This window comes from Thunnus thynnus, chromosome 15, assembly GCF_963924715.1.
Source record: "Thunnus thynnus chromosome 15, fThuThy2.1, whole genome shotgun sequence".
Classification (NCBI taxonomy): Eukaryota; Metazoa; Chordata; class Actinopteri; order Scombriformes; family Scombridae; genus Thunnus; species Thunnus thynnus.
This window is the reverse complement of record NC_089531.1, coordinates 20,191,465-20,217,511: the sequence shown is the minus strand read 5'-3', so window position 1 is coordinate 20,217,511 and position 26,047 is coordinate 20,191,465. Positions and strand designations below refer to the sequence as shown.

At 39.2% G+C, this 26,047-nt stretch overlaps 1 protein-coding gene across 1 annotated transcript in view; it reads left to right on the top strand.

The window, feature by feature from the left end:
- Positions 1–18,765: 18,765 nt before the first annotated feature.
- The window catches only part of kcnh8 (potassium voltage-gated channel, subfamily H (eag-related), member 8), a 46,548-nt gene continuing 39,266 nt past the window's right edge, over positions 18,766–26,047 (top strand). The window contains exons 1-3 of the mRNA XM_067612522.1: positions 18,766–18,823; positions 21,797–22,030; positions 25,834–25,965. Coding sequence (XP_067468623.1) covers positions 18,766–18,823; positions 21,797–22,030; positions 25,834–25,965 — 424 coding nt within the window. The remainder of the gene's footprint in view (positions 18,824–21,796; positions 22,031–25,833; positions 25,966–26,047) is intronic.

The window sequence follows — 26,047 nt, the reverse complement described above, 5'->3', positions numbered from 1 at the left end:
ACACACACACACACAGACTCATAAATACACGGACCCAGCTGCATTAGCATATGGTGTAATAATGAATTCACTAGCGCGCTCCGTAAATGTATTAAATGTGACAATTGCGCATAAATCTATTTATTATTTTCTGCCGCATGCTGTGCACGCACTTATTATTGTCTTTAGGGTATTGGAGCTCTCCATGGTAACAAAGTGGAGCAGGACAAGGTGGAACTGGCTGACTGATATTAACTTTCGAAAGCTGATGTTTTATTGTCACAAGATTATCCATTGCTTATACTTAATATGCAGATAATCACAGTTTGCAGAATCCTGCTCTGTGTCACGTTACAATTATAGTTGTAGGCATATAGTATAATATAGTATAGTGTTTATAGTGCAGTATAGTGTGGTATCCCCTAGTTGTATGACATGGTTAATTGACTACAATATAGTATAGTTGAGTATAAATGAGTATAGTTCATACAATACAATACAATACAATACAGTACAATACCATACCATACCATACCATACTATACTATACTATACTATACTATACTATACTATACTATACTATACTATACTATACTATACTATACAGCATATACACTATACTATACCATACTATACTATACTATATACCACTAGGCATATATATACCACATAGTATACTATACTATTCTGTAGTACAATACAGTATACAGCACACGTTGGTATACTCTACTATGCAATACAATACTATACTGTACTGTACTGTAATATACTATACTATACTATACTATACTATACTATACTATACTATACTATACTATACTATACTATACTATACTGTGACTATATATACCACTGGGCATATATATACCATATAGTATACTATACTATGCTGCAGTACAACACAGTATACAGCACACCTTAGTATACTCTACTCTACTCTACTCTACTATACTATATACTGTATATTACAATAAGCATATACATTATGTGCTATACTATACTACTCTATACTATAAACTTACACAATAGGGTAGCACTTCTGATAAGGTACTATAGACAGCAAGAAAAAGCTCTGGATAAACATGAACAGACACATTTTAAACATCACTGTACCTCAAAGTTTTGATACAGCTGAATTATTCAATTTCCATGAACAACAGCTTGTCTTCTGCCTTGTTTTCAGACACCTGAAGTTGCAGTCAAGTCCTAGCAGACTTCCACCATGCAGTCCACTGCAGACAAGACACACTTCACCTCTGGAGCTGTAAAACCTTAAATGGTGCCTGAAATCTGGGTGTGTATGTGTGTGTTTGTGTGTGTGTGTGAGTGAGAGAAAGAGAGAGAAAGAGTCAGAGGAAATTCTTGGCAGATAAGATTCAAAGATTTGCCCCATGAAATGCTACACCAGTGTGGTCTGTCTTCTCTACAGACAACACGTCGATGGGTGGATTTTGTGCAATGAGAGCGTATGTTTGGGGAGAGAGAGCATGCTCTACTACTTTTGACTAATTAAACAAAGTGAATTAGCTATCTCCCCAGCCAGAACGATTCATGGCTAGTTACACATCATTCATCGTGACTAATTCAGAGAGAGAGATGTCACTCAGCTGGGTGGAAATGTGTGTGTATGTGTCTGTGCATGTATGTGTATTACACTTTCACCTCTGGGTATGCTGCTGTATAAGATCAATGTTTTGTGTGTGTATGTGTGTGTGTGTGTGTTTTAGAGATATCTACTAATGTTTTGTGTGTGCATGTGCCTTTAAGTGTTTATATGCACACATTTTTCTCTCTCTCTCTCCCTCTCTACTATTTCATCACTGGCTTGATACGTCGTCAATGAGGCTGGCATGCTAAATGATAATTAAGACCATTACACGCTCACAGAGCATGCTACCAGTGCAGCACACAGCTCCCTCAATCGGAGCCTCATCTCAGGGGACACCCTACTACTCACACAGTCGTGTATCTCTCCAAATTAGGTTAGATTTTCATTCCACCTCATTCACCATGGATGTGATGTGGTTATTATAAACTCATGATATGGTTAGTGAGCCTGCCGCCGTTAGCTGGGTGGAGGCATCATGTTGGCGCGTTAAAGGGGAAATGGATTGCCAACCCTCAGTATTGCACATCTCTTGTTTTTCTTGCTACTCCATGATCTCAAGCATGTTTGCAGATGCACACAACAACGTACAATCTAATACATACAATGTAATGCAAACGCACACACACAGACACAAACAAATGTATGTGTTTGTTTGTGCAGACTGACTAGCACACAACAACAGTGGGGGCTTAAGACACAAACACACACACATCATACCACATACAGCATATACACCATATCACCTAAACTTAAATTATCACCATCATCTCCATGTCCACTGGTGGAAAGTAACTAAATACATTTACTCAAGTACAGCTTTGAGATACGTGTACTTTACTTGAGTGTTGTCACTTCATACTTCCTTTATACTTCTACTCCCCTACATTTCGGGGGAAATTATTGTACCCTTTACTCTACAACATTCATTCTACAGATTAAGATTTTACATTTAAAAAAACATATGATAAGCTTATGAAAGACAATACATTTTAATGATTAAACCAGTGGCTTCAGGCTATTTTGGCTTGTAACCCCTTATAAAAAAGCAACATCTAGTTGGGGCCCCGTATCACGTTTCAGATGAGTTGTTAGCAGTTCAGCCAGAGTTATTTCTCCTTGAAATTTGTCAGATAGCTTCATTTTAGTAACCATTACTATTCAAAGCCCAAATAGCTCAAAAATTTCACAAAAAAGCAACAAAAAAAAAGAAAACAGATTTGTGTAGCTGAACTGTGTTTTTTCTTCTCTCTTACCTCATTAATCATCTCAGGACCCAACAGATTTAGGGGTACCTGACACTGTAGTTGGAAACCACTGGACAAATCTACCTCACTGTATATAGGATGGTTAAAACTATTTCCATCTCAACTGAGTGCAACAGTAAAATGCTACTTAACGTTTTCACAAGCTAATAATGTATAATGTAGCATATACAGTAATAATGTAGCATTCACAGGGACTATTTTCTGCTGGACAAGTAGTTTTACTTTTGGTACTTTGGGTACATTTTGCTGATGATACTTTGAAATTTACTTTTACTTGAGCAGGATTTGGAATGCATACGTTTTTCTTGTAATGCATTCTTACATTGTTGTATTGGTACTTTTATTGTTACTTTTTATGTTCAGTATCTCAGTACTTGCTCCACCACTGTTCTTGTCAAACGACTAATGTGAAACACCCTAACCCAGAAACCTCTCTCCACAAACATATTAGATATCCATACAATAATCTTATCGCTGACATTGTATCAGAGCTAGGCTTGAGGGCAGCTGTCTCTCCTCAGGTTTCTCTTGATCTGGGGTGTGTTCAGCTCCTCAGGCTTGTTAACATACCTGCACAGGTATCAAATATTGGCTGGAAAAAAACATACCCTCATGCACGTATACAAGTCTGAATGTCTCTGACAAAAGAGGCTCAAGTTTAAATTGAAAAACCCCCAGTTTTCAGATGAGATTGTGAGCTTAGGATCAGATGTGAGATTGTGCCCTCCTTACTCACAAGATTTAAAAACCGATGAGTGTTTGTTTTGTGAGGAGAGGGAAATAATTTTCTTTAGGTTTTGTTTGAGATAAGGATGATAAGTGAGGATAAAGAACAAAAGAAAGAATGGGCGAGAAGCAGTTTGACAAGAGGTTATTTGGGTCTACAGTAGAGAATGGTGTGTTATGTGACATTTCTATTTAATCTTGTTCTACAAAAAGGCCTGGACGTGTGATGACTGTAGTGTGATTGAGTGTATGAATGCATACATACTGCACATACTGTATGGGCACTGCCAGTCCTATTAGCTTTACCAAAGTCTGTGTGTAAAATGAACTTATAGACGTATCTTTAAGCAGCCATGCCCACTTCCTGTATAGCACCCGAGGGCATCTTAAAAACCATTAAGTTAAAATGCTGGCACAGTGTTGCCTTTGCAATGCAGCAAGGGAGTCTTAAAGCATCAATGCATGACTTTATGGTATACAGGCATGAGGCCAGATCTGATTAGAGTTTAACAAGGACTGTTTATAACGACAGCAAGGCGCACAAAGAGGCTGAGGAGTGCTGTTGAAATTACACTAGAGCAGCACATCACTCATCCAAAAACCAGTGCTTATAGCTTATAGATAAAAACACACAATGAATGTAATTACTTTTCTTGTAATTGTGCACTACTGTTCAAATTCTTTGATGAAATTTAAAGCAGTTTATTTATTTCTTATCTATTTCTTTGAAACACATTTTGTATGTTAAATTTCAGACTCAGGTGACTCCTAGTGGTAGTATCAAAAAGACATCAGACCCAGTGACGCTGAGGATGAATGGCTTAAAGCACCACAGCGATGCACCAAGATGCAAATGTTGCTTGTCACAAAATCCATAACAGCTCAAAATAGCTCAATGAGATCCTTCTCTTCTGCCTTAGCAGATTGGCCACGAATATGAAGGATACTATCCATGTCTTCGGTATAATCTTTGATTCTAACTTTTCTATGGACAGCAATCATGATATGACTTTTGATTAACCAGGGTTAGGATTGTTAACCACACACAATTAAGTGTTTTCAGACTTTCATCTCATCTTATTTAGACTTTTGTAAGTCACTTTTTTTCGGGGCTGAGCCATCAGACAATCTTCTGCTACTTAATCCAATACGTTGGCTTTTGTAAAATGAAAGTATAATAGGCTACATCTCTTTTAGATTGTTTACTGGTTGCATGTTAGTGTATTAATACACTTTAAGTTTGTAATAATAGATTTTAAGGAGGTAGTATAGTCTTGAGTTTGACTTTGTAGTCTTTACAAGGTCAAGCTCCCTTCTTGTATTTTTACTTTTTGATTCTGTTTTTATCTATTATTCATTGTAACAAATTTAAAATGGTCTTTAATTGCTTGTTGTGGTTTTAAAATTTGCATTTTGGTCATAATTTGTGTAGAAAAACACTTTGTACCCGAATGGAAAAGTGTGATATAAATAAAGATGTGATGGTGATGATGATGATGATGATGATGATGATGATGATGATGATATGCAAATGTTATTTTTATTAACATAGAATTTTGAATTTTACTTCCAAATCATGGATAGTTTTATGAATGCTCCGGCTTATAATAATAGATAAATTCTGATTCCGTCTCTAAAATCTAGTTTATTTTCTATGCTGGCTCTGAACTTTAATAAGAATTTTTGACCACCCCCTAACTCAACTCAACATATTAGCTTTTACTGACTCCAAGAACATGCACTTTCTAACCCTAACAAGTTTCCTTTACTGCCTTAACATTAGTGAATCCTTTTTTAAAATGCACTTTGTATCTCAATGATATCCGTAGCTACAAATCAGGGTTTTTTTGCACAAAAAAAAGCTTTTCTAGCCTTTGAGTCAGTGATCGGTAATTGAATGACGACAGAATATTAAATGGAGTGATGTAAGTGAAGAGACTAATTTGTAGAGGTTTAATAAAGCTTGTGGTGAGGTAACACTGCAAGCAACTATGACTCACTTTGATTCAACTGTCACTTGAACTTAACTGTGGCTTGCACACACACACACAAAATTTGTGTTTGGAGCAGTGATCAGGCTTAAATGATGCATTAAGCACTTTATTACTCAGGTGAAGCATCACTGTGCGTTGGCTGTCTGTTTTAATTTTATTAGCTGACATATTTATGGAAGTATCTCTGCGGTTAACTACTTCACACAGCCTCACCTCAGGGACATGATTCACAAGCTTCTTTATGTGTATCCTGTATGTGTTTGTGTGAATGTGTGCATTTTTTTATGTGCTTGCTTGAGGCCACTGAGGTGATACATGATTCACAGCCTTAGAGCACCTGATGACTTCACTTTGTCTGAATGACATAACAGCGGTAACAGCTGCTTCACTTTTGTGGAGGGTCTGAGTAGGAGGCACAGTGCTTGACTTTTGGTGTTCAGTACCTGTACACTGTAGCGCTATTAGTAATGGGATTGACCTAGATTGGAGTTCGATTCTGTCTACAGTGGCTGCATGTCTGTGTGTATGAACATGCTCCAGGTGTGTTGCTGCATGCCAGAGATATGAAGGTGTGAGCCTTGACTAGTAATTGCAGCATGAGCCCATTCTTGCAAATCTTTGGTGGCAATTCAATTTCTAGATTTACAAAAACAGAGTTTGCAAACAATAACATGTAAGATATCTTGAGACATCTCAGATTACATACAAGGGATTCATTTTTGAAAATCCTTTCTATTATCTGAGAGTTCAGTGATACATTTTAAAATAATGAAGGAATTACACATTGATACTTTAGATTAAAATTGTTGCTGTAAATCACATCCAAGGAGTGTGTATGTGCTATAAACTGTATTATCTACAAGTTGTTGGATGTCATTTGTATATGAATTTGAAAATGCGCCTGTTTTCTCTTTAAATAGTTTTTTATTTATTGGAGCTTGACACTGTGATGTCCACATGAGGGCGCTATCATGCAACTGATAAATCTGTAAAACATTGATTGGTGCTCATTGTGTTTTGACTCCAACCAGCCATGAGTTACATGCATGTCATGCTTTGATTTTACCATCGGGTGGCGCTCAGAACTCGTGTAGTGTCCTCTGCTCCTATGGCCAGCTGTGCGCCTGCTGACAGGTATTTGTGCGCTTGGAGAGAGAACAGCGTGGACAGGTTGTCAGTCAGACGATGAACACAGTAATGTAAAAGATCCGTGTCTTGCATTTTGTTATACTCTGGTTTATTTATTCATTTTTAACCGTTGTACAAGTTCTGTGCATGGCCTAATTGTTTTGACATATCTTTATTTTTACCTATTTTCACGTTTTTTTTTTTACTACAAGGAGCACTGGTCTCCGATCTGTATTAAAGACAAAGTATTGTTAAACTAATTTTCTATATAGTGCGCTACATCATATAACAAGATCAGGGGTAACGGTGATATCAATCTGATTTCATTTTCGCTGCTTTTAATTGGATTTCCATCGATTGGGCTACAATTTGACCACTATTGTTCTATCGTGTAATTGTGCCACAATGAATACTGAGCATTTGCACAATGATAAACCTATGACTTCGTGTACTGATGCGGTGATATGACAAAAAAAATGGATTTATGTAAGAAGTTGCAGAGAGAAAAAATATATAGAAAACAAGATGTAAATAAAAGTTTTGTTACTGAAACTTCCTCTTTGCGCTGTTGTGGAGAGTGATTGATCTCTCCCACCATTGCGCGCTGTGGAGAGATGATCATTGAATCCAGTGGCATAATAATGGCATCGCTGACAGGGAGTCTCACTCTCTCACGGTCGTCCTGGCTATTACCTGAGCTGCACCTGTGGGCTTCATCTCCTCTTGTCATTTACACACGCAACAGACGCTCCAGACACACGGGTGCGCGCATCACGTGCACTCTCCATCTCCATCCAAGGATCGCATTGTGCTGAGTTGACCGGATAGCTCTTCGGTCATATATGTTCAGCGCCTTAAAAGGGAGCACCTCACACGTTTGGACGACTTGCACCTTCTCTTCAGTAACTTTGATGGGGACTTCGACATTAAGCAGGGAAAATGCCTGTGATGAAGGGATTATTAGCGCCACAGAACACGTTTCTGGACACTATAGCCACACGGTTTGATGGCACTCGTAAGTTTGGCTTTAATTGGTTTTTACACACTAGAATCCTTTTTATTTTTTAGCAGCTATAATAGTTTTTGGTTTAAATGTCTGACTGACTTGTATTCCCTGGTTTATGAGGAGCTTGATAACACAGACTGTAGCCTTTTTTAATGGAGAACCCTGAGTAGATTAATACGGGTACGGGTTTACCTGCAAAAATCAAATGAGGACTAATGGATTCTCGGTGCCTTTCAAGATGTTTTGCACACTTGCATTTTGGGTTTGTTGTCCTTGATGCGAATGGCCTTTGAATTAAGGGTAGACGGCACCAGCCATCACAGGCTGATTTGGTTTTGCTGAGATAGACTTTAACTTCAAGGTAAGTCAAAATTGTTTCATGTCTCAGGACCAAAGAGCGCTTGCACAGCAATTAGTCGGCGAAGACTGTCGCTGTCCGCGGTGCTGAAACCTCAGCAGCACCACGGACAGCGACAAAGGGTTAACTGTGCGCTCACAAAGGCTCCCAGCCACACAGCATACATTTAGAGAACTTGTTCACAAGTTGCATCCATGTACATATTTGTGTACACACCTGAATAAATACAACTTTTTAGAGTTGTTCACACGTCAAAATCTTGTGAAGTTAACCTTTATTATCTCTGCTCCTTGGCCGACAAGTCCTGCCGCGAGTGCGATGTTCCTCCCGCTGGGCTGAAACCAGCAGTCGCATTTATCAAAATTAATTGGTCGGCGGCAGCAATACAGCCAGCCTTTCCCCCAGGCTGAGGCATATAGGCATTTCTAAACGACAACTTTTGTCTGAACTCTTGCCTCTTTCCTTGGTAGTCTTCTTTTTTCATAATGAGCATCCCCTGTTTCTCTTGAAAGACTTTTTGAAATCAGCTTTACAGTTGAAGTTTACTTAAGATAAGTTGTCCTACTCTCTCATTCTCTAGGCCTAGCTCTCTTTGTGCAGTTTCAGCTCATTTTTAGGCTTTTAAGGGCTACATCTTGGTTCATTTGTTTGTTTTGGCAGCTAATACACCAGCGTTTTTGAAATGATTCTCTTTAGAAACTGTGGTGTGTAGTGTATCATATCAAGGAGGTCAACACATTGAATACTTCATATAGCATGTTTGGGGAAAAACTCACAACATATATTACTTTTTGTGGTATGATTGGTGTTTCTTTTTTTTTTTTTTTAAATCAAACACTTCCACTATTTGATATATCTGATCAACCTAAGTTAAGGTTTGCCACTTACTGTTAAATGTCTTGTGTTAAGTATAATCGTAATAATGTGTCTTGCATTTAGTGGGGAAGTCCAACCCAAACCAACCACCTGACCCCACCCATATCCCACTCTTTGGGGCGTTATACATTTCCTCCTGTTTGTTCACCACTCAGTGAGCCACCATAATAACAATGAACATCCATCTTTATTTCTGTCCCCCTATAACATTCTCCAGGTTGAGCACCACTGTATGAGTAAGAGCAGGCTATGTGTCAAGTGGCAACAAACATTCATCTGCATGGGAAGGGGGCTCTGTTTTAACACAAGGGAATTGGAGTGGTACTGTACCTAACTTCTCTGGGGGTTTGTCAAGCCCTAGAGAGTGAACTGCTGTCCTTGAGCTGCAAGGGAGGAAATTAATGTTGGATTTGAACTGCAAGATGGGCTAGACTGGAAGCAGCAGAGCCTGACGGGACAAATTGGGTCTGATGGCCTGGCCAGGAGCAAATATAAGGGGAGTGCTGGGTTCACTGCTATGTGATCCCCTTTGACGTCATCCAAAGCGTAGGCGGGCAGGTCAGACCTGGAAACAGCATATGATAAATGGATGAAAACTAAAATGGGCAAGTCTAAAACTTGATCAGATTTTTACTCAGAGGAAAGGTTTTTACATTTGCCAGTGGCTTTTTCAATGCTCCCACTCACTAAGAGGTGTAGTCTCCCATATTCAGACTATGGCTTATTTAAGTAAAGTACTTTTTATGAAGTGTCCCAGGCATAACCCAGTGGTTACAGAGACAGTGTAGTTACTGCAAACTGTCTGCATAATTTCTTTTAAAAGCTGTGAGAAGGCACTGGATCCACACATGCTCACTTAAATAGCTCCGATGAGAGTTGAAGCAAAATTTCTAAGCCATTAAATAATTATATTTGGGCTTTTTCATTCTGGCTCTGTGTTTGAAGGAACGAGCAGCTTTGCAAATACACAAAATTCCTCGAAGGATATATAAAGATTTTTAGAATATTCCCGCAGCATCCAACACCTGATTTGGGCCAAGTTTTTGTTCATTTTGAACAAAATCATCTCATAGCTCAGTTTATGACATTTTAAAAGGCCAACAGTGTTTGAGTGCTTTACTGTGCACTTTGTTGATTTATTGTTTGACAGACACAAACACCTCTGTTCACTCTACTAGGCTCGGTGTGTCCTCATTTGCCCGTACTGTAACAAAAATAACAGAATCTGTCTGTAGCTTTGCACTGTGATGACATTGCAAGACTGCTGTGACACTTTCTGTCATCACTACAACAGTGCTACGTCCAGGTAACTAAACTGTCCATCATAAGGATGTAGTTAGTGGTGTGCTACTCATTACAATCACATTCTGGACCCCTTATAAGGGCCCAATATAAATCTGAAAGGTCACATGATGATTGTGACCAGAGAGAGAGAAAAATATTTGTGTTACACAAAATGATGTTTTTTTTTTACTACATTTCTCTTTACTTTTGGTTGAACTGTGATGGCTGTGATGATGTTTTAAGGGTTCACAAGCCAAAAAGGCTGGACACTACTGTACTACATATAAAGTAGTCATTTGAATATTATGGGCATTTTCTTTTTTTTATGAAAGAAAGATATGAATGTGTTTTCATTTTGATAAAACAAAATAATATATAGAAATCTAAATTCATAATTAAGATCTTTAGTTCTTTTATAATTGACGCATATAGATAAATGGTGGTTAAAATGCATCCGTAGAGTACATATGATGGATAGCAAACTGTCACTTAATGCCTCTGAACTGAAGTCATTACTGTAGTCTCATCACCAGTACAGAATACTTGCTGACTTGACTGTCTGTCAAGCCATGATGTTATTCATAAGGTAGATGGAGACCATATTGTACTGTCCTCCTGACAAATTAAGCAGACGGTTTGATGGTACAGTTGTAGCAGAGGGCTGTGTAAAGCCTCCCAGTGTATGCTGCATGCTTCCCATTCTGCCCCATTCTTCAAGATTACTATTTTCTAGCTCTCAGCACACACTGGTTCCACCTCCACTAGGCAGGTAATTACTGTCACAATCACTGGTGCCAAGACTTGGAACAGCTGTGTGTTGAGTCGGTACGGGGCGGAGGTAGTGGTAATGTTTAAATGTGTATGTGAATGAAAGAGAGAAAGAGAGAGAAAGAGTCTGTATATGTATAAAGAGAGCTGAAGACACAGAGGAAGAAGAGAGCAGTGCAAGAAGAAAAAGGAAAGTGAGCTGTATTTTCAGCACTTTGCTGGTTTGTGTCCTAGAACTTTATGTGTGTGTATGTGTAGCCCTGCTCAGCTGTCTCTGTCTTTGAACATGAAGGCACTAAAAGCACAAGTTTCCTCTCCACTGATTAACTTTCTTTAAATGCAGCGCATTTAATTAAGCTGTTAAAAAAAAAAAGTGGATGTGGGATCTCGCATTGTGATTACCACTTGCTGCCAGGTGAATGTTTAAAAACTCATCAGAGTATCACACACAATAAAGGAGGCCGTCATTATCAGATCCTGCTGTCTCAGAGAAGACAGTTGCTGTCCCTATGGCTCAGTCTCTATGACCTGCAGGAAAACCCAGGGAGCTAATTACTGAGTATGAAAGACCACAGACCACACACTGACACACATATGTTTCAACAAGGTCGACTGAAGTGGAGATAACCTGCATTGTTTTCTGGGATTAACCAGGATTACGTGCGTCATACAGTGCCAAAACATCATCAACAATTCCCTTTAACTAACATTTATTTTACAGTGTGATTATACCAGCTTGTGGAAAGAAAGGTCTGTGCTGTCCTCAGCCAGAGAATGACTGTGAAAGAAGTAATGAGCGCAGTTATGAGACTGTGAGGGAGTAATCAATCATCATTGACTGTAGTGCTGCGGGGTGCAGAGGAGCTCTCAATTACTGGCAGTGGATTGGCACTGCTGTTCCCATTTTCTCCAAAGCCCGCTTAATATTGAGACTGCTTTATTTTAGGGTAAAAATAAAGTAAAGTGAGTATGGTGCCGTGCTTTGTCATAATAACCAATGTAAAATAAAGAGGACCCCCTTTTCATGAAATCATATCATGGTATTGCCATAGTGCACAGTCACACCAGCATAGTGAACCATGTTGCATTATCTTTTGCAATTTAAACTCTGGCAGACCTGCATTGATTGATGTTTTTGACCACAAGCTGTAAATACATATTACATTTTATCACTTCATAAAGTTGATAGAGCAAACATGTTGGGAACAGAACTCTTTAAAACATCCAGCCGACATGGAACAACATTAGCATTAATATGTTGTGCCTCGGCGATCTGAATGTAGCATAAATCCAACATTCACTGTCCCTCTACCTGTTTTAATCTCCACCAACTCATGAGGTAGCGGGGTGAGTTTATCAGTTCTTTTTGCTAAAAACAGCTGTCTGCTGCTACGCACAATTTTGTGCCTCAAGACAACATGTTTTAACTTGTATTAATCAGAAACAGGCTGTTTTCTATCATCATCATCATCATCATGCATCATCAGTTGCATGTCCTATTAAAAGTAACAAGATCCAGAGCATCTACCTACTCATTCACATAGCCAAAGGCATCGGCTAAGTGCAGAAAATGTAAAGTAGGCCCAGTGTTTTGAATGAATAGCAATCTGGCAGCATCCAGTGGCTTTAAAAACTCTATGACAAAGTATTCAGTTAAGCTTCCATCATCAGTATAGACTCAGCAGGCAAACGTCCTCGCTTTAAGGTCACTAGACTTGATTATTACTGTGCACTTAAGAGGGGCTAGAATCTCGTTTATACCAGCAAACTTCTGAGACTTCTGTACAAGAGCACCCCAGTCACCATGGATGTTCTGCCTTATTAAACCACCTAATTAGCGAGATTCCTCTCCTAATCACTGTTTCTAATGGACTGTCCAAAACGATCGACAAACGGGGTTTCACCAGCCATAGTCTGGGCCAAGTCGGCCATTTTTAGACTCAATTAAATTTTCAAATGAGAGGATTAGGTGGTGAGAAAAAGAGAGAGTGAGAGGCTATGACGGAAAATTTCATGGAAGCAGAGAAGGAAATAGACAATGGAGAGTGAAAAAGATATTGACCAAGAGAGATAGAGAAAGAGAAGCAGGGAGGGGGGGGGGGGCCTCGCAAATTACAGGAATGTAATGACTGGTGTAATGTTTCACTTGGTGAGAGCCTCGGGGAGGGACTGTATGATAAAGAGCCACAGAAGTGATTAAGGCTGTGGATTTGTCTAATGATTTTCTCTCTTCAGTTATGTCGTGTGAGAAGATTATCACTTTGTGCCTGGCTGGATGTGTGTGCCCGTGTGTATACTGTATATGATGGAATTTATGCTTGTTTGTATGCTCTAATTTCAACAAAATATAAAAATATAATGATACACAACTTGCAGTTTACTGATACAATACAGACACTTTAGTACTAGATATTAATCGCATAATCTCAAGGGTTGATTATGAACGTTGTAACCTTGGTTGCCATGGTGTATGTCAGTGGTTACTATGGCAACTCCGGAGTGACATTTTTGTGGTTATGTGACTGCTCTGTATTAGTTTCTTTAGAGGCTAGCATGAATTCTAGCAGAGAGGTGAGAAGGTCTTTCCATCCATCTCTCCAATTCCCCACCAATTTTTACCACACTCCACCTCCATCTTTCATCATTCCACCTCTCACAGCTCCATCTTACTTTCAACTTTTACTCTCTCTTCACATCACCCTACCACCCTCTGTCCCTTTCTCACCCTCATCTGTCTGCCTCTGTATATTTCTCAATCTCCCCTTCTCTTCCCCTTACCTGTCCACATCCCCCTCATCTCTCAGTCTCTCACCTGCCTCACCATCCATCTCTTGCTCTCCCTGCTGTTTCTCTGTCACTTTCTACTTCCCTCTCTCTTTGCCGCTCTGTCTATGTATATGCTCCCTCAACCAGCACGTGAATTGTTGTTGTGCCTTAAATAGCTCAGGGGTTGCTCTAGGTAGTGGCACAGGAGCTGGTGAATTTGCATACGGAGCATTTGTGAGTGTGTTTAACACACATCTGGGACAAACCAGTGTGTTCACAAGAAACCCTCTCCTCAAACATGCACTCACCTCCACTGCCACTATTAGGGGATCGCAGTGAAGGAATGTACCTTATGGCGTAGTTTGTGCTGCCTATATTTCCCTCTAACCCACACTAGTTTTAATAGAACCAATTTGCTGAGAATGTCTGGAACAAACAACAAGTCCAGGACAAAACAGATTGTTTGTCATTGCCTTCTAAAATGACCCACATGAGTGTTTTATGAGCTGACACCTCCATGTGTCAGGTTTGGTTAAGTTTAGAAGAATTTTGTGATTAAAGGTTAAGTTTGTTAAATACCTTTATTTTGTCTCTTGCTGAGGGTTAGATAAGAAGATCAACAGCCACCACTCTCATGTCTGTAGGCTCAATATGGACAATCGCTAGAGCTGGGATGTGATTAGCTTAACTTAGCATAAAGGCTGGAGGTAGGGGTAAACGGCAAGCCCAGCTCATTTCAAAGTTCAAAAATACGCAGCACCTCCAAAGCTCACCAGTTAACATGTTGTATGTTTCTTTGTTTCATGTGTACACAAACAGAAATGTAAAAATGACAAATATGTGGTTTTAGGGGAAGTTACATGCTGTAACTATTTGTTAGCAAACAACAGCTTGGAGCAATGACTTCCTGGAGACTTGTCATCACGGTGAGGTTGCCAGGCAACCAGAGGAGAAGCTGCACAGAACTGGGCGAAGAGATTAAGAAATAGTTATGTGATACTCCCTCTAAACCATAACATTGAGTCTAACATTTATGTTTGTGTATGGGTTAAACAAACAAGATATCAAGTGAGCTTAACTTTGGTAACAACATGGATAGCTATTTCCCTCTGCTTCCAGTCTTTATGCTTAGCTACACTAATCGCCTCCTGCCTCTACCTCTATACTTAAAGGAATAGTTGGTAATAGACCATCAGACAGATATACAGCTGGGGAATACGCTATCATGATTGTATGCTATCTACGAAGCTACAGCCAAGAGACAGTTAGCTTAGCTCAATAAAAAGACTTAAAGCTCACAACCACCTATAAAACAATAAAGTTAATGACGTTACTTTGTGTTTTGTTGGCAGATTTTTACCTTTGGAAAGATCCAGGTGAACTGTTATGCTAAGCTAAGCTAACCATCATGGCTCCAGCTTCATATTTAATTGACATACACAAGAGTGATATCAATCTTCTCATTTAAGTCTCAGCAACCAAGCAAATATAATATTATTTCCCAAACTATTCACCAAACCTAATGCATTTTGAGAGGAGTTAATATTTATTTTGTGCTGGGGTTTTGATGGTATGATTATAGTTGGAAGTATCTTTTATTAATAGCTCACACATGCTTTACAAATGATTCGTTCACCTGCAATTAGAATGCACATCAGTTGACTTTCATTGTATAAGAAGGCTCTGCAACCATCTCTCTCGTTTTCCTTCTTGCTCTCTTTCTTCTCTCCCTGCCCTCTTTCCTCCTCTGCCCTCCCTCTCCTTCTTCTTGTCTCCATCTTTCCTCCTCCCTCTCTTTTCTGTGTCCCTGTGGGGTTTCTCCAGCAGCTGTCATGCAGTAGTTTGAGCATGAGGGGAGATGATCTATGGGCTTCTACACAGGAGCAATTAGCCAAAAGAAATTCTGAATGGAGAGAGAGATAGAGAAATGGGAGGTGATGAAGAGGTTGAGACAAAGGAGAGAGGAAAATAAGATCCAGAGTTTTTGAAAAAAGGAACAAAAGAGTAAGATAAGGGGGAGATATAGGTGGTGGAGTGGTACAAAATAATGAAATGACATCTGAAAAGGACTGAGAGATGAGGAGATGATTCAGACTTTTTTCCTTTAGCAAAGGTTCAGGGTGCAGAGGAAAGATAGCAAAAGTAGAGACAGATGATGCTCTCATAGAGGTGGTGGGGAAGAATGTGAACGTGCAAAGAGTGAAGGAAATAAATGGATCAGGGGGAAAGAGGTATAGTCTGGTGGAATTCCAAGGGTAGAGAGAAGATGAAGAGTAATTAGGCGGAGAGATCCAAAATGGTAGGAGGGATATAAAGAACAGCTGTGAGGAAAAGAAGGAGGGGGCGAAGGTTGAAAGGGGAGGCAGGGAAGGGAAAGAGTGGTAGGGCAAAGGAGTGAGAGAAAAAAGGGGGATGTAGTGAGGTAAAGGAGCAAAGGTAAGAAAATGAGTGGGTGTGGGGAGGGATGGGGTGGCACACGGAGCATTAGCAAAGGAGAGAGGGAAGGAGCCAGGGAAAGTAGGACAGTAGGAGGGAGGGGTGGGAGGAAAGGTAAAGAAAAGGAAGGATGAGGGAATTTGGAAAAAAGGACAAAGAAAAAACATTTCGTTCTGTGTCGACCAAAAAACAAGTGCCAAGCAATTAGCGGTGTCTGGGATTGCATGTGAAAATGTTTATGAAAAATGACAAGAAACAATGAAATCTCCTAAGCATTTTTCAATAACACTGAATATTTATAACTAAGTTTGAAGGTGTCATTTTTCAGAATTCAACTTTCAAATCCTAAAATAATCTGGATCATGTGGGTGTGATCAGATTTGATTGACAGTGGCCTGACAACAAGTAAACAGCCCCACAACCCTTATCACATTTTGATTCAAATGTTGCTAAACCCTGATTGGTGCATGGAAATAAGTGACGTCACCTTTTTCCAAATCCCTTGTCTAAGATAACCAAAACTTTTTCAACTTTGGCTGAAAATGTTGTGTTTACATGAGTCCACATTGCTAATAGTAGGTAGCTGATTGCGAAAATAGGTTTTCAGGGCCTTAAAAGTGAGCATGATCATCTTAAACACTTTTACGCTTGTCAACAGGCTGGTTGTAAATGTAAGACTATATAAATGTATCTACTTGTTTTCACATTACATAATTGCCTCTAACTAGCTCTGAAAACAGAATTCTAGGGAAAATAATAGCAAGAAGACATTCAAGTGTACAATTATTATACAAGTTATTAAAAAAGTAAAATATACGAAAGTAATAAGTAAGTAATATGGGAAGTTTTGTTCAAAACAGGCATGTTTGGTGTCATGGTGGCGTTTTGCATTCCCACTCTTCATTATGGCCACTGTTATTTATCTATTTTATCAACCGGAGCTCCTACATTCCTCAACACCTTTTCTAATTGTGGTGACTAGCAGCATCTGAATGATGACAGCTGAGGTGATACCGATGTGTTTCTCAAATCAGTCCAGGTCAGGTTGTGGTTAAGTTTTGTTCCCTGTCTGGATTAAATTGTTATTTGTCCAGATCCGGACCAGAGTCCGCCTGTTAAAGTTATAATCTCAAAGATTTTCATTTGAATAAATGTCTAAGTCACTTTCTATCACCGAATAATGTAACACAATGGTAATTAAGCCTATGGCCCGCTGATGAAAGCTCTTGCATTTGCAGTATTATGATTATTACAAACTGGGTGTTGATGGTGACTTTGCATTCAAATCACAAACGGCACAGTTAGTGATGTGTTTTCCATCAGCCAGTGGTTGATCTGCCAGAGAGGATAGGCAGACCTAATGCAACAGACATGCTCTTCAATTAGTTTGTGATAGTGTGACTTTACAACAGCGACACTGTTTGGATCTGTGGGAGTGAGGGTAAGTGAGGTCCAAAAACACACCTGCAATTACCGCTTGATCACCATGTGAGAACTAACGGGTATCTTTGAGATTGGCACTTTAAGTATGTATGATAATAAACATTCTCACAGATTTTAGACTCGATATCAAATTGAGTTTGGAGCTGGTAATTCCTAAACACCTGAGATTACCTATACATAACACCTATACATAACAACACATGTTGACCAAATTATATTCTTTGCAAGCTCTTGCAGGCCACATAAAATGAGGTGCCAGGCCAGATTCGGCCCATTGGCCTTGAGTTTGACACGTCAGTATATTTTCTGCTTCTAAATGTATCCCTGTAAACAGAAAACACATCACTTCTTGTGCAGAATACGGTATTTCTTAGGAGAGAAAGACTCGGACTGGTTTTGTCTGTCTTGGTTTGAACACATGGGACTATGGTCTAGGGTCCAATTAAAAATTAGGAGCTTTTCAATGAGGACAATGTCTTTTATTTATGCGGTCACTTGATAAGTCGTCCAACCTGCATCACAAAACAGGATCACTTTTCCTCCCCTCCATACATACATGCTGTACTGGCACACAATGCACAGTATATCTGTCACTTCCCTCCAACTAAAGTAATCCTCTGTTAAAGACAGTACATTGTGTATGTCACTGTAAACGTTAGCTGCCTGTCAACGCCTTTGTCTCGTGCTCTTGAGGCAGCCACCAGACAGGCTGCAGGCCTTTGCACCGGGTCCCTAGTAGCCAAGCAGTCCTGTCGTTCTCTCTCTGCTTACTGCGAGCCTGAGGGGCCTCATGTCTGACAGCCGGTCCCAACGCTGAGACCTGCTCTGACCATCTGTCTGGGCCACGCAGTCAGAGTATTACTGCTGACAAAACATTCTTGGTGTGTCTCTCTGTTTTATGAAAGGGTATCATAATTGCTGGATTCTATTAATCCATGAGGGTGGAGGTGATTGTAAAGCTTACGGGAGCTACTAGATAATATAATGTGTCAGGTGGTTTACACATGGGATTACAAAAACATTATTAGAGGATAACTCCAGTTTATCACAATTTTTGGTTTTTCATCGATTTGGCCATCATTCTTATCAGTAATAATACAGTTTCACTCAGCAGGTTCATTCCTAAGATGCAGGAATGCAGCGACATAGCTAAAGTGAAGTCCCACATGACAAGAAACACAAGTGGTGAGATGATCAGACAGGTTTTAAACAAACCCACAGATTAGCCAAACTTGATTGGAACATAAAACACGTTGGACATTAAAATGATTGCCCAAAATCTTAATTTGAAACATCCATCAAAGTTGCACACAAATTTTACTGTGCAATAAGGGATTAATACTAACATTTATGGTGCGTCACATTGGTTTAATTTTCAAAATCAACAATGAATTCATCCCACTGACAAGTATTGTCTGTGTATACCAAAAGACTGATATAGCTCCTCTGTGCCACCCTCCAATGTTGTATGAAAACTAGTAAAAACACATAAATCAACCACACTGTTGCTCTAGTGTTCCTTCATTACAATGAACATGGACACTGTAGTTTTTTTGAGTCAATCCCACATACACTGTCCTGTCTTCACTAGAGCACCACTGCCACTGAAGTCCCCCAAAAATGCACTATTGACCCTAACCCTAATCCTAACCCTGAACCACAGTTCTCAGCTGCTTTAGGAAAATATTTAGCCTTGTGACACCATTTTAAACATTTGTGTTTTCAATAGAATTCATTGAGCTTGGGGAAGTAACAACGTATTGAGAGACGGACTAACACTCTGTTGGTTTAGGTCTTTTCAAGGGATTTTTTGAGAAAAACAAAAATATAGCATGTCGCCAGCCTTATCCTTTAACTTCCATTACATAATTTCAGGGTATCTGCCCCTCTCTCCTGCTCAGAGAAAGTCCCACCCTCCTGAAATTGACATAAATCCTGATTTCTAGTGAGTGCCAGCAAGCGTGCAGAAGCAATTGTTGATCGCTGAATGGGATTATAAAAAGGAACATGTTGCTTATTCCTCTTGAGGGACGGATACAAGGATTTTGTTCTCTGCTGTCGTATTCCCAATTCAAATCTAAGGTGGTTTCCTTCAACAAAGCCTGACATACAACATAAAACAATTAAACACCGGGGTTGGCGGAAAAAGGAATTATTGATGCAGAAAATTGATTTTTGTAATAAAATATAATTGAAACAAGTCACTTTGCAGGATGTCTCAAGCAATGATTATTAACAAGCTCATGTTGCTTTGTATGTTTGTGTGCGAGTGTGTTTATTAATCTATGTGTGATTCATTTGTTTACTGTGATTATACTGATGTCATGAAGGTTATGTGGGCATAATTTAACAATGCTACATGTACAGTAATGTGTTTTTATGGTAGGAGACCTGTATTTTATTATGCAACTTAGGGACTAGTTTGAGCAGACACATTATAGAATCTGCAAAACCACTGGTGTAACCTGTGTCGTACTGTAAACATTAGCTAACAGCACAGCTCAGCATCATTCTCCACATATGCAGGCGCAGTGGGTGTTTGTTTGTGTGGAAGCGAGTGTCTGTGTGCTATAATAGATGGATTCACGTATTAAACAGCTGTTCCACTTCAACCTGGTATTTAGAGCTAGACACAAATAGGCTGATTAATTGTGATAGGCTTCAGCACTAATGTGAAACTGTTTTCACAATTTACACTCCAGCACATTCCCTGCCGATCCTCCACTTCTGCTTCATTGCTCACGTTTTACTCTTTTTTTTTTCTTTTTTTTTAAACCAAAATTTCTCCTTAACACATGACCTCTCCTTACTGCAGCTCTCGCTGAAAGTATTACGAATTCAGGGTCAATTTCTTGACATCGGGGAATGAGTTTCAAGAGGAGGATACCATGGCACTTCAGCTTGCAGATAGATCAGTCCTTTATTGAGGTAAATGACCTTCATGTTGCAGCCCACACAGGCCTTCATCTGCCTGAGTTGAGGATCCCATCAGCCTTTGTGTCTGAAAGTCACATTTTAGCCCCGATGGCTAGTGAGAGTGATTCACTGAAACATCCACAGAGACACTCCTTGACCAGTTGAATTTGTTTCCATTTTTATTACCTGAAGTTTCAAAAGTGGGTGGTGGTAGCCTTGAGGTTACAGCAGTGGGCTCACAACCAGAGTTTTGACAGTCTCAGTTTGAGAAAGTAGTCAGTAGTAATAAACAGCTTCCATGGTACTGAAAAAAATCCTTAAAGCTGCTCTAATCAGTATTTATATTAACAATTGACCACCTGACTTCTTGTATGTGAAAGTGGTCGAGAATTAGGAGAATTATTTAAAGAGAATCATCACCCAACTCTGCCCTTTCCCTCAGCTCTACAGAGTGTTTCAACTTCTTTCTAATGATTGCTTTGGTTTTACGGCCCACAACTTTACTGTTATGGCAGGCAGCATTAGCATTGCCCACCCTACGCTACTTGCTGAGCAATTTTAAAAACTGACAAAGTTAGTGACCAGCTAGTGAATTTAGTGGAGTTTTTAGCAGCTGAAGAGCCAGATATTTCCCTCAGGAGTTGGGGAAGACCAAAACAGAGCTAAAAGAAGAGTGAATTTTGCACTTATTTGTCTGGAATGCAAATTTTGCGTTGTGTCTGCTGGATGTGTAAATACATAAATGTTTGGTAATATGTATATCTGCTCCAGAGTGGACAAAAATCACTTATAGAAGATTTACAATTGTTAATGTTTTTACTATTACCAGTATTATTTAATGATATTTATACAATGCTTTGCCTGAAATGTAAAGTGTAATGGATCTGTGGTAAAGTTTTAAAGTAAAAAGTTTGGTCTATGGGGAGTTTTACTATTTTACCTACTTGTCTAGAGGCCAAAAACATTGCATTCATTTACAGTGAAGAAATGTTAAACAGCCCTTGTGTAATTTTAACAGTGTATTTCCTTTCTTTCGAGAGGTGCCATTTGATCTCATTGACTTAACTGAGCTAAACCAAGCTAAGCTCATTGTGCGTTATTCCTTTAAACTGTGTACAGAGACACAGACCTCTTTGAATTTGTGTGAATTTGGAGAACTTCCAGCTCCACCTCCGGAAAAAAAAGTCATTAACTCACTCTTTGTCCTTCTCATCTTGCTTCTTCCTCCCTCTTCTCCTGCAGACAGCAACTTCATCCTGGCCAACGCTCAGGTGTCGAAGGGCTTTCCCATCGTCTACTGCTCTGATGGCTTTTGTGAGCTCACAGGCTTCTCAAGGACGGAGGTCATGCAAAAGAGCTGTGCTTGTAAGTTCCTATATGGGCCTGAGACCAGTGAAAGCATCATTCTCAGCATTGATGACGCCTTGGAGGAGCGCAAGGAGTTTAAGGATGAGATCATGTTCTACAAAAAGACAGGTAAGCATTAGCATTGTCTAGTCTGGTTACCATAAAAGACTAAGTCTGTGCCTTCATCTACTATTCACCAATTAAATGTTGTAACCAAGGAAAGTGGATAAGTACAGAAAGCCATTAGAGAGTGCAAAGAAAGAGTGATTACCATGTAGGACTTCCCATGTATTTCCATAAATGGATGGCAGTTCTCTGTGGCTATTTCTGAAGAGGCTTCATTTAAATTGGCATAGATGGAGCCATGGATAAATCAAGTAATGGGTGGAGGAATGGATGTTTAACTTTTTTATTGGCCCATTCTCATTAAAAGGTGATTACACAAAGCCGTCAGTCACAAAAATCCTCCAGTTATTATTTAATGCTGACTGACACACATTAAACTTTCATAGCTGTCAGCTTAGTGACTCCTTAACCCTGTCTCCTTCAATTACAATGAGGCCAATTGCTAGCCTGGTTTGGTTTGATTAGCCAGCTGGACAGTGAACAAAATAGAGTTTAAAATAATGAGCACATCTAGGCATCAGTGGATCCATGTGTACTGTGGGATGGTTTCATCTAGCAGTTTACCTTACCTTTATTCGTCTTGTTTGGATTTCTTTGGTTCAATCTGGAGAAGATATAAATTACTTGTTACATTAGCACTACATGCTTTTCTTACTTGGAAACAGCAGTTGACAAAGCAATCTCACCACAAGGTCCATTTAGTAGTTGTAGAGTAGAGTTTTCAATCATTTTGCACAAAAGTTCGTTCTTGACCTTTCTGATGTTTTTGACCTTTCAGTCTTAGCTTTTGAGTCAACATGGACAAGTGAAACTCTTAAAGTGCTCTGAAAAATGGAACTTTGAACATCTACAATTTCTTTACAACCAGGCAAACTTCTTGCCTGATAATCAGACCGTCTTCCCATTTTGTTTCACTTAATTTATTCTGCCTGACATTGAGTTCATCTTAGTCACTTTCTTGTTGGGAGGTTATTTTGACTTGATTTTCCCTGAGCACTCAGTGGAGGGTGACGTATCTGTCCCACCGACATCATTTTCATGCGAGAAAGCTTCAGATGTGGTTGCTAGGAGCCACTCACCATTATATTGATTTATGAGTTATTTCTGTAAGTGGACTTGCAACAACTTGTGCAGCTGCATGAATCTCATCCATGCTTGTTGTTATTTTTCTGTTGCTATTGCTTTATTAATATAGCTAGGTAGCTTGCTATCTCCACAGACAATATAGGCAGAAGGGAAAAAGATGCCCCCATTCTTAATATTAATCCTGTTAAACTCTGATTGAACAATTGTGTTTCTAACTGGAGAAACAATGCCAGACTTTTCTGAATTGCTCAACAATAAATCTGAGATGGGCAGAGATTCAGAGGCCTTTAGCAAACTAAAGATTGTATAAGACAAGTGAAAGCTCCTGAACAGCTATTTGTAAGGATCCTTTACGATGCTTTATGCTTTTCTAAAAATCAATCAAAACTCATACAGGTATTATGGTATGTGCATGTGTCATATGTTGTGCCACTTTTCTATATTTTTTTCTGTGATTGATTTCTAAAGCAGATTTAACAGATGGCTACAGTTTGTGTACACACAGCTTTGCTAATACCATCACAGATGTCATCTGTCTATACCTCGCTGTCTCTTGCTTTGTTGTCTTTTCTGTCCTCCATCTCCTTTTCCCTTTTGCTTTCACTTTCCTTTTTTTACCCTTCATCTTCCTCTGTCTCTTTCCTGGCAATGCCATTTTCTTTTCTGCCATTCGTTTTACCATTTCCACATACAGTAGTACTGTTTGTGTTATTTTGTTTGTCAGTATCCCATGCTTGTCTTGCTGCCACTTTCCCCTCTTCAGTCTTCTTGTGTTGTCTCATCCCTCTCTTTCTGTCTGTCACAGCAGAGCCTGAAAGTAAACGTTGCTGATTGACTCAGTTTGTCCTTCGTCTGTCAGCCTGAGAAAAGAGAACGCTGCGTGTTCGCAATCAAGAACACTTTTTCTTCCACTGTAATTTAATGTAAATAATACTGTAATAAATATTCACACACATACACACACAGACAGATAAGAACACACTGTGATTGAGTCATCACCAGGCAAGGAAGATAGTGAGTGGGAGTGATGGGAGGGAACTCCATGGGAAAACCCTCTTAATCAGCAAATTCATCCCTGTACAGTCAATGGAAAAGAATGATGCTCTACTTTGAAGTCTTTCATCTTGACAAAAAAATATTTTGAGAGGAAAAGAAAGTTTGTAGGAGAGGTTTAAATAACACTCAGTCTCCAGTAAAATAAGAAACCCACAAAAAGGAATAAGAGTTTTAAATGATCTAAGAGCAAAGCAAAAAATACCCCTACATCTAACAAAACTATCAGCAAAACAGCATATGAGTAACACTGCCATGCTGCTACAGCATGATGTGGATTAGACTGAATTTGATGTGATTAATTAACATAATGACTAAACATACTGAGATGCACTAATGCTCAACATAATTCCTTATTTCATGAAGATCATTAATGAAATTTAAAGTTGGCACCAGAGAAAGGGGGGTAGCACAACAAGCTGTAAACACAACATTGACATATTATCGCCTTATAAAGTTGATAGGGCGAGCTATGTTAGCAAGAAGTTGCCTATTCACACATCTAGCAGACAGAGAGCAACATTAGAATTCATTTGGAGTTGTGTTTCCATATGTTTTTGGTCTCCAACTAACTCCTGTGGGAAATATCTGGCTTTTTAGTTACTAAATGTTCCAACTTGTTCACCATGTAATTATTAACTTTGTCTATCTGCTGTTTGATAGTGTACAGATAGCATACTGTCTTAGCTTTTGCTGCCTGCTGTGGTTGGCAAGGTTCATGAGTGCGGTGAGAGAGAACCAAATGTAAAGCTGTGGGCCATAAATCCAAAACAATAAGCTGAAAGACGCTGAAACGCTCTGTAGCGCTGAGGGAAACTACTAATTCTGATCATTCTCTGTGGGTTCATCACTGCCAGTTGACCGCTGTCACATTACCCATAGTCACTTGATCCATTGTTAATATTTGTTTTTGCAGCCTTAAACTCTTCCTCCACTAAAAAATGTGTTTTTCTTGCTACTTTACTTGGATGTTTGACCTTCACTGTGAATAATGTTATGTGCAGAGTTTGGCACAAGAAGGCTGTTTTCATTTTCATCTGCTGAAGGGAACGTTTCTTGTGTCTAAAACCTTTGAAATGAACAGTGTTTACATATTCGTAGATATTAAATTTTTGAATGAGGTAAAATGTGTAATGTTTTTTAAAGAATTCTTTAAAACTTTTTGTTGAAAAACATATAAGACTATTATTCAGAGCAGAGTATTTTTATATGTATTGAGTATAGAAAAAGTATTGGCACACCTCCCTACAGAGTGACAAGTACAATATACTTGTAAACCAAAAAGATCTATGTCCTATGATTTTTTTTTTGTTTGATAAATCAAGCTATAAGAGTGATACAATAATGGGCCCAAGCACAGTAACTACACAAACACACAGATGCTGACCCGGAGTTCCTCTAAAAAACAATCTATTTAGCAGAGATTGGACCTCGGAGATGGCTTCATCTCTTGCAGTGCCTGGGGAACAGTGGCTTGGTCTATTTAAAGGCTCTGCTTCTCCCAAGGGACTTCCAACTGTAGATAGGCTTACTAATAAGTCTGGGAGTCTGTGGGACTGTTGCTCCACACACACACACACACACACACACACACACTGTAAATCCATTCTGAATATAATCAGAGATAGTGTATAATAGTGTTAACAAGAGTGTTTTTTCCTTTTTAGTGGTGCTGTTCTGGTGCCTGCTGGACATTGTACCAATTAAAAATGAGAAGGGAGACGTGGTGCTCTTTCTGGCTTCATTTAAGGACATCACCGACACTAAAGCCAAAGCCATCCAAGAGGACAAGAAGGAAGGTCAGTATTTGGATGTATGTATGGAGTTGCGTTTTACTGTTGTTGAGTGGATTCTAATGATTCACAGATAAGAGAGAGAAAT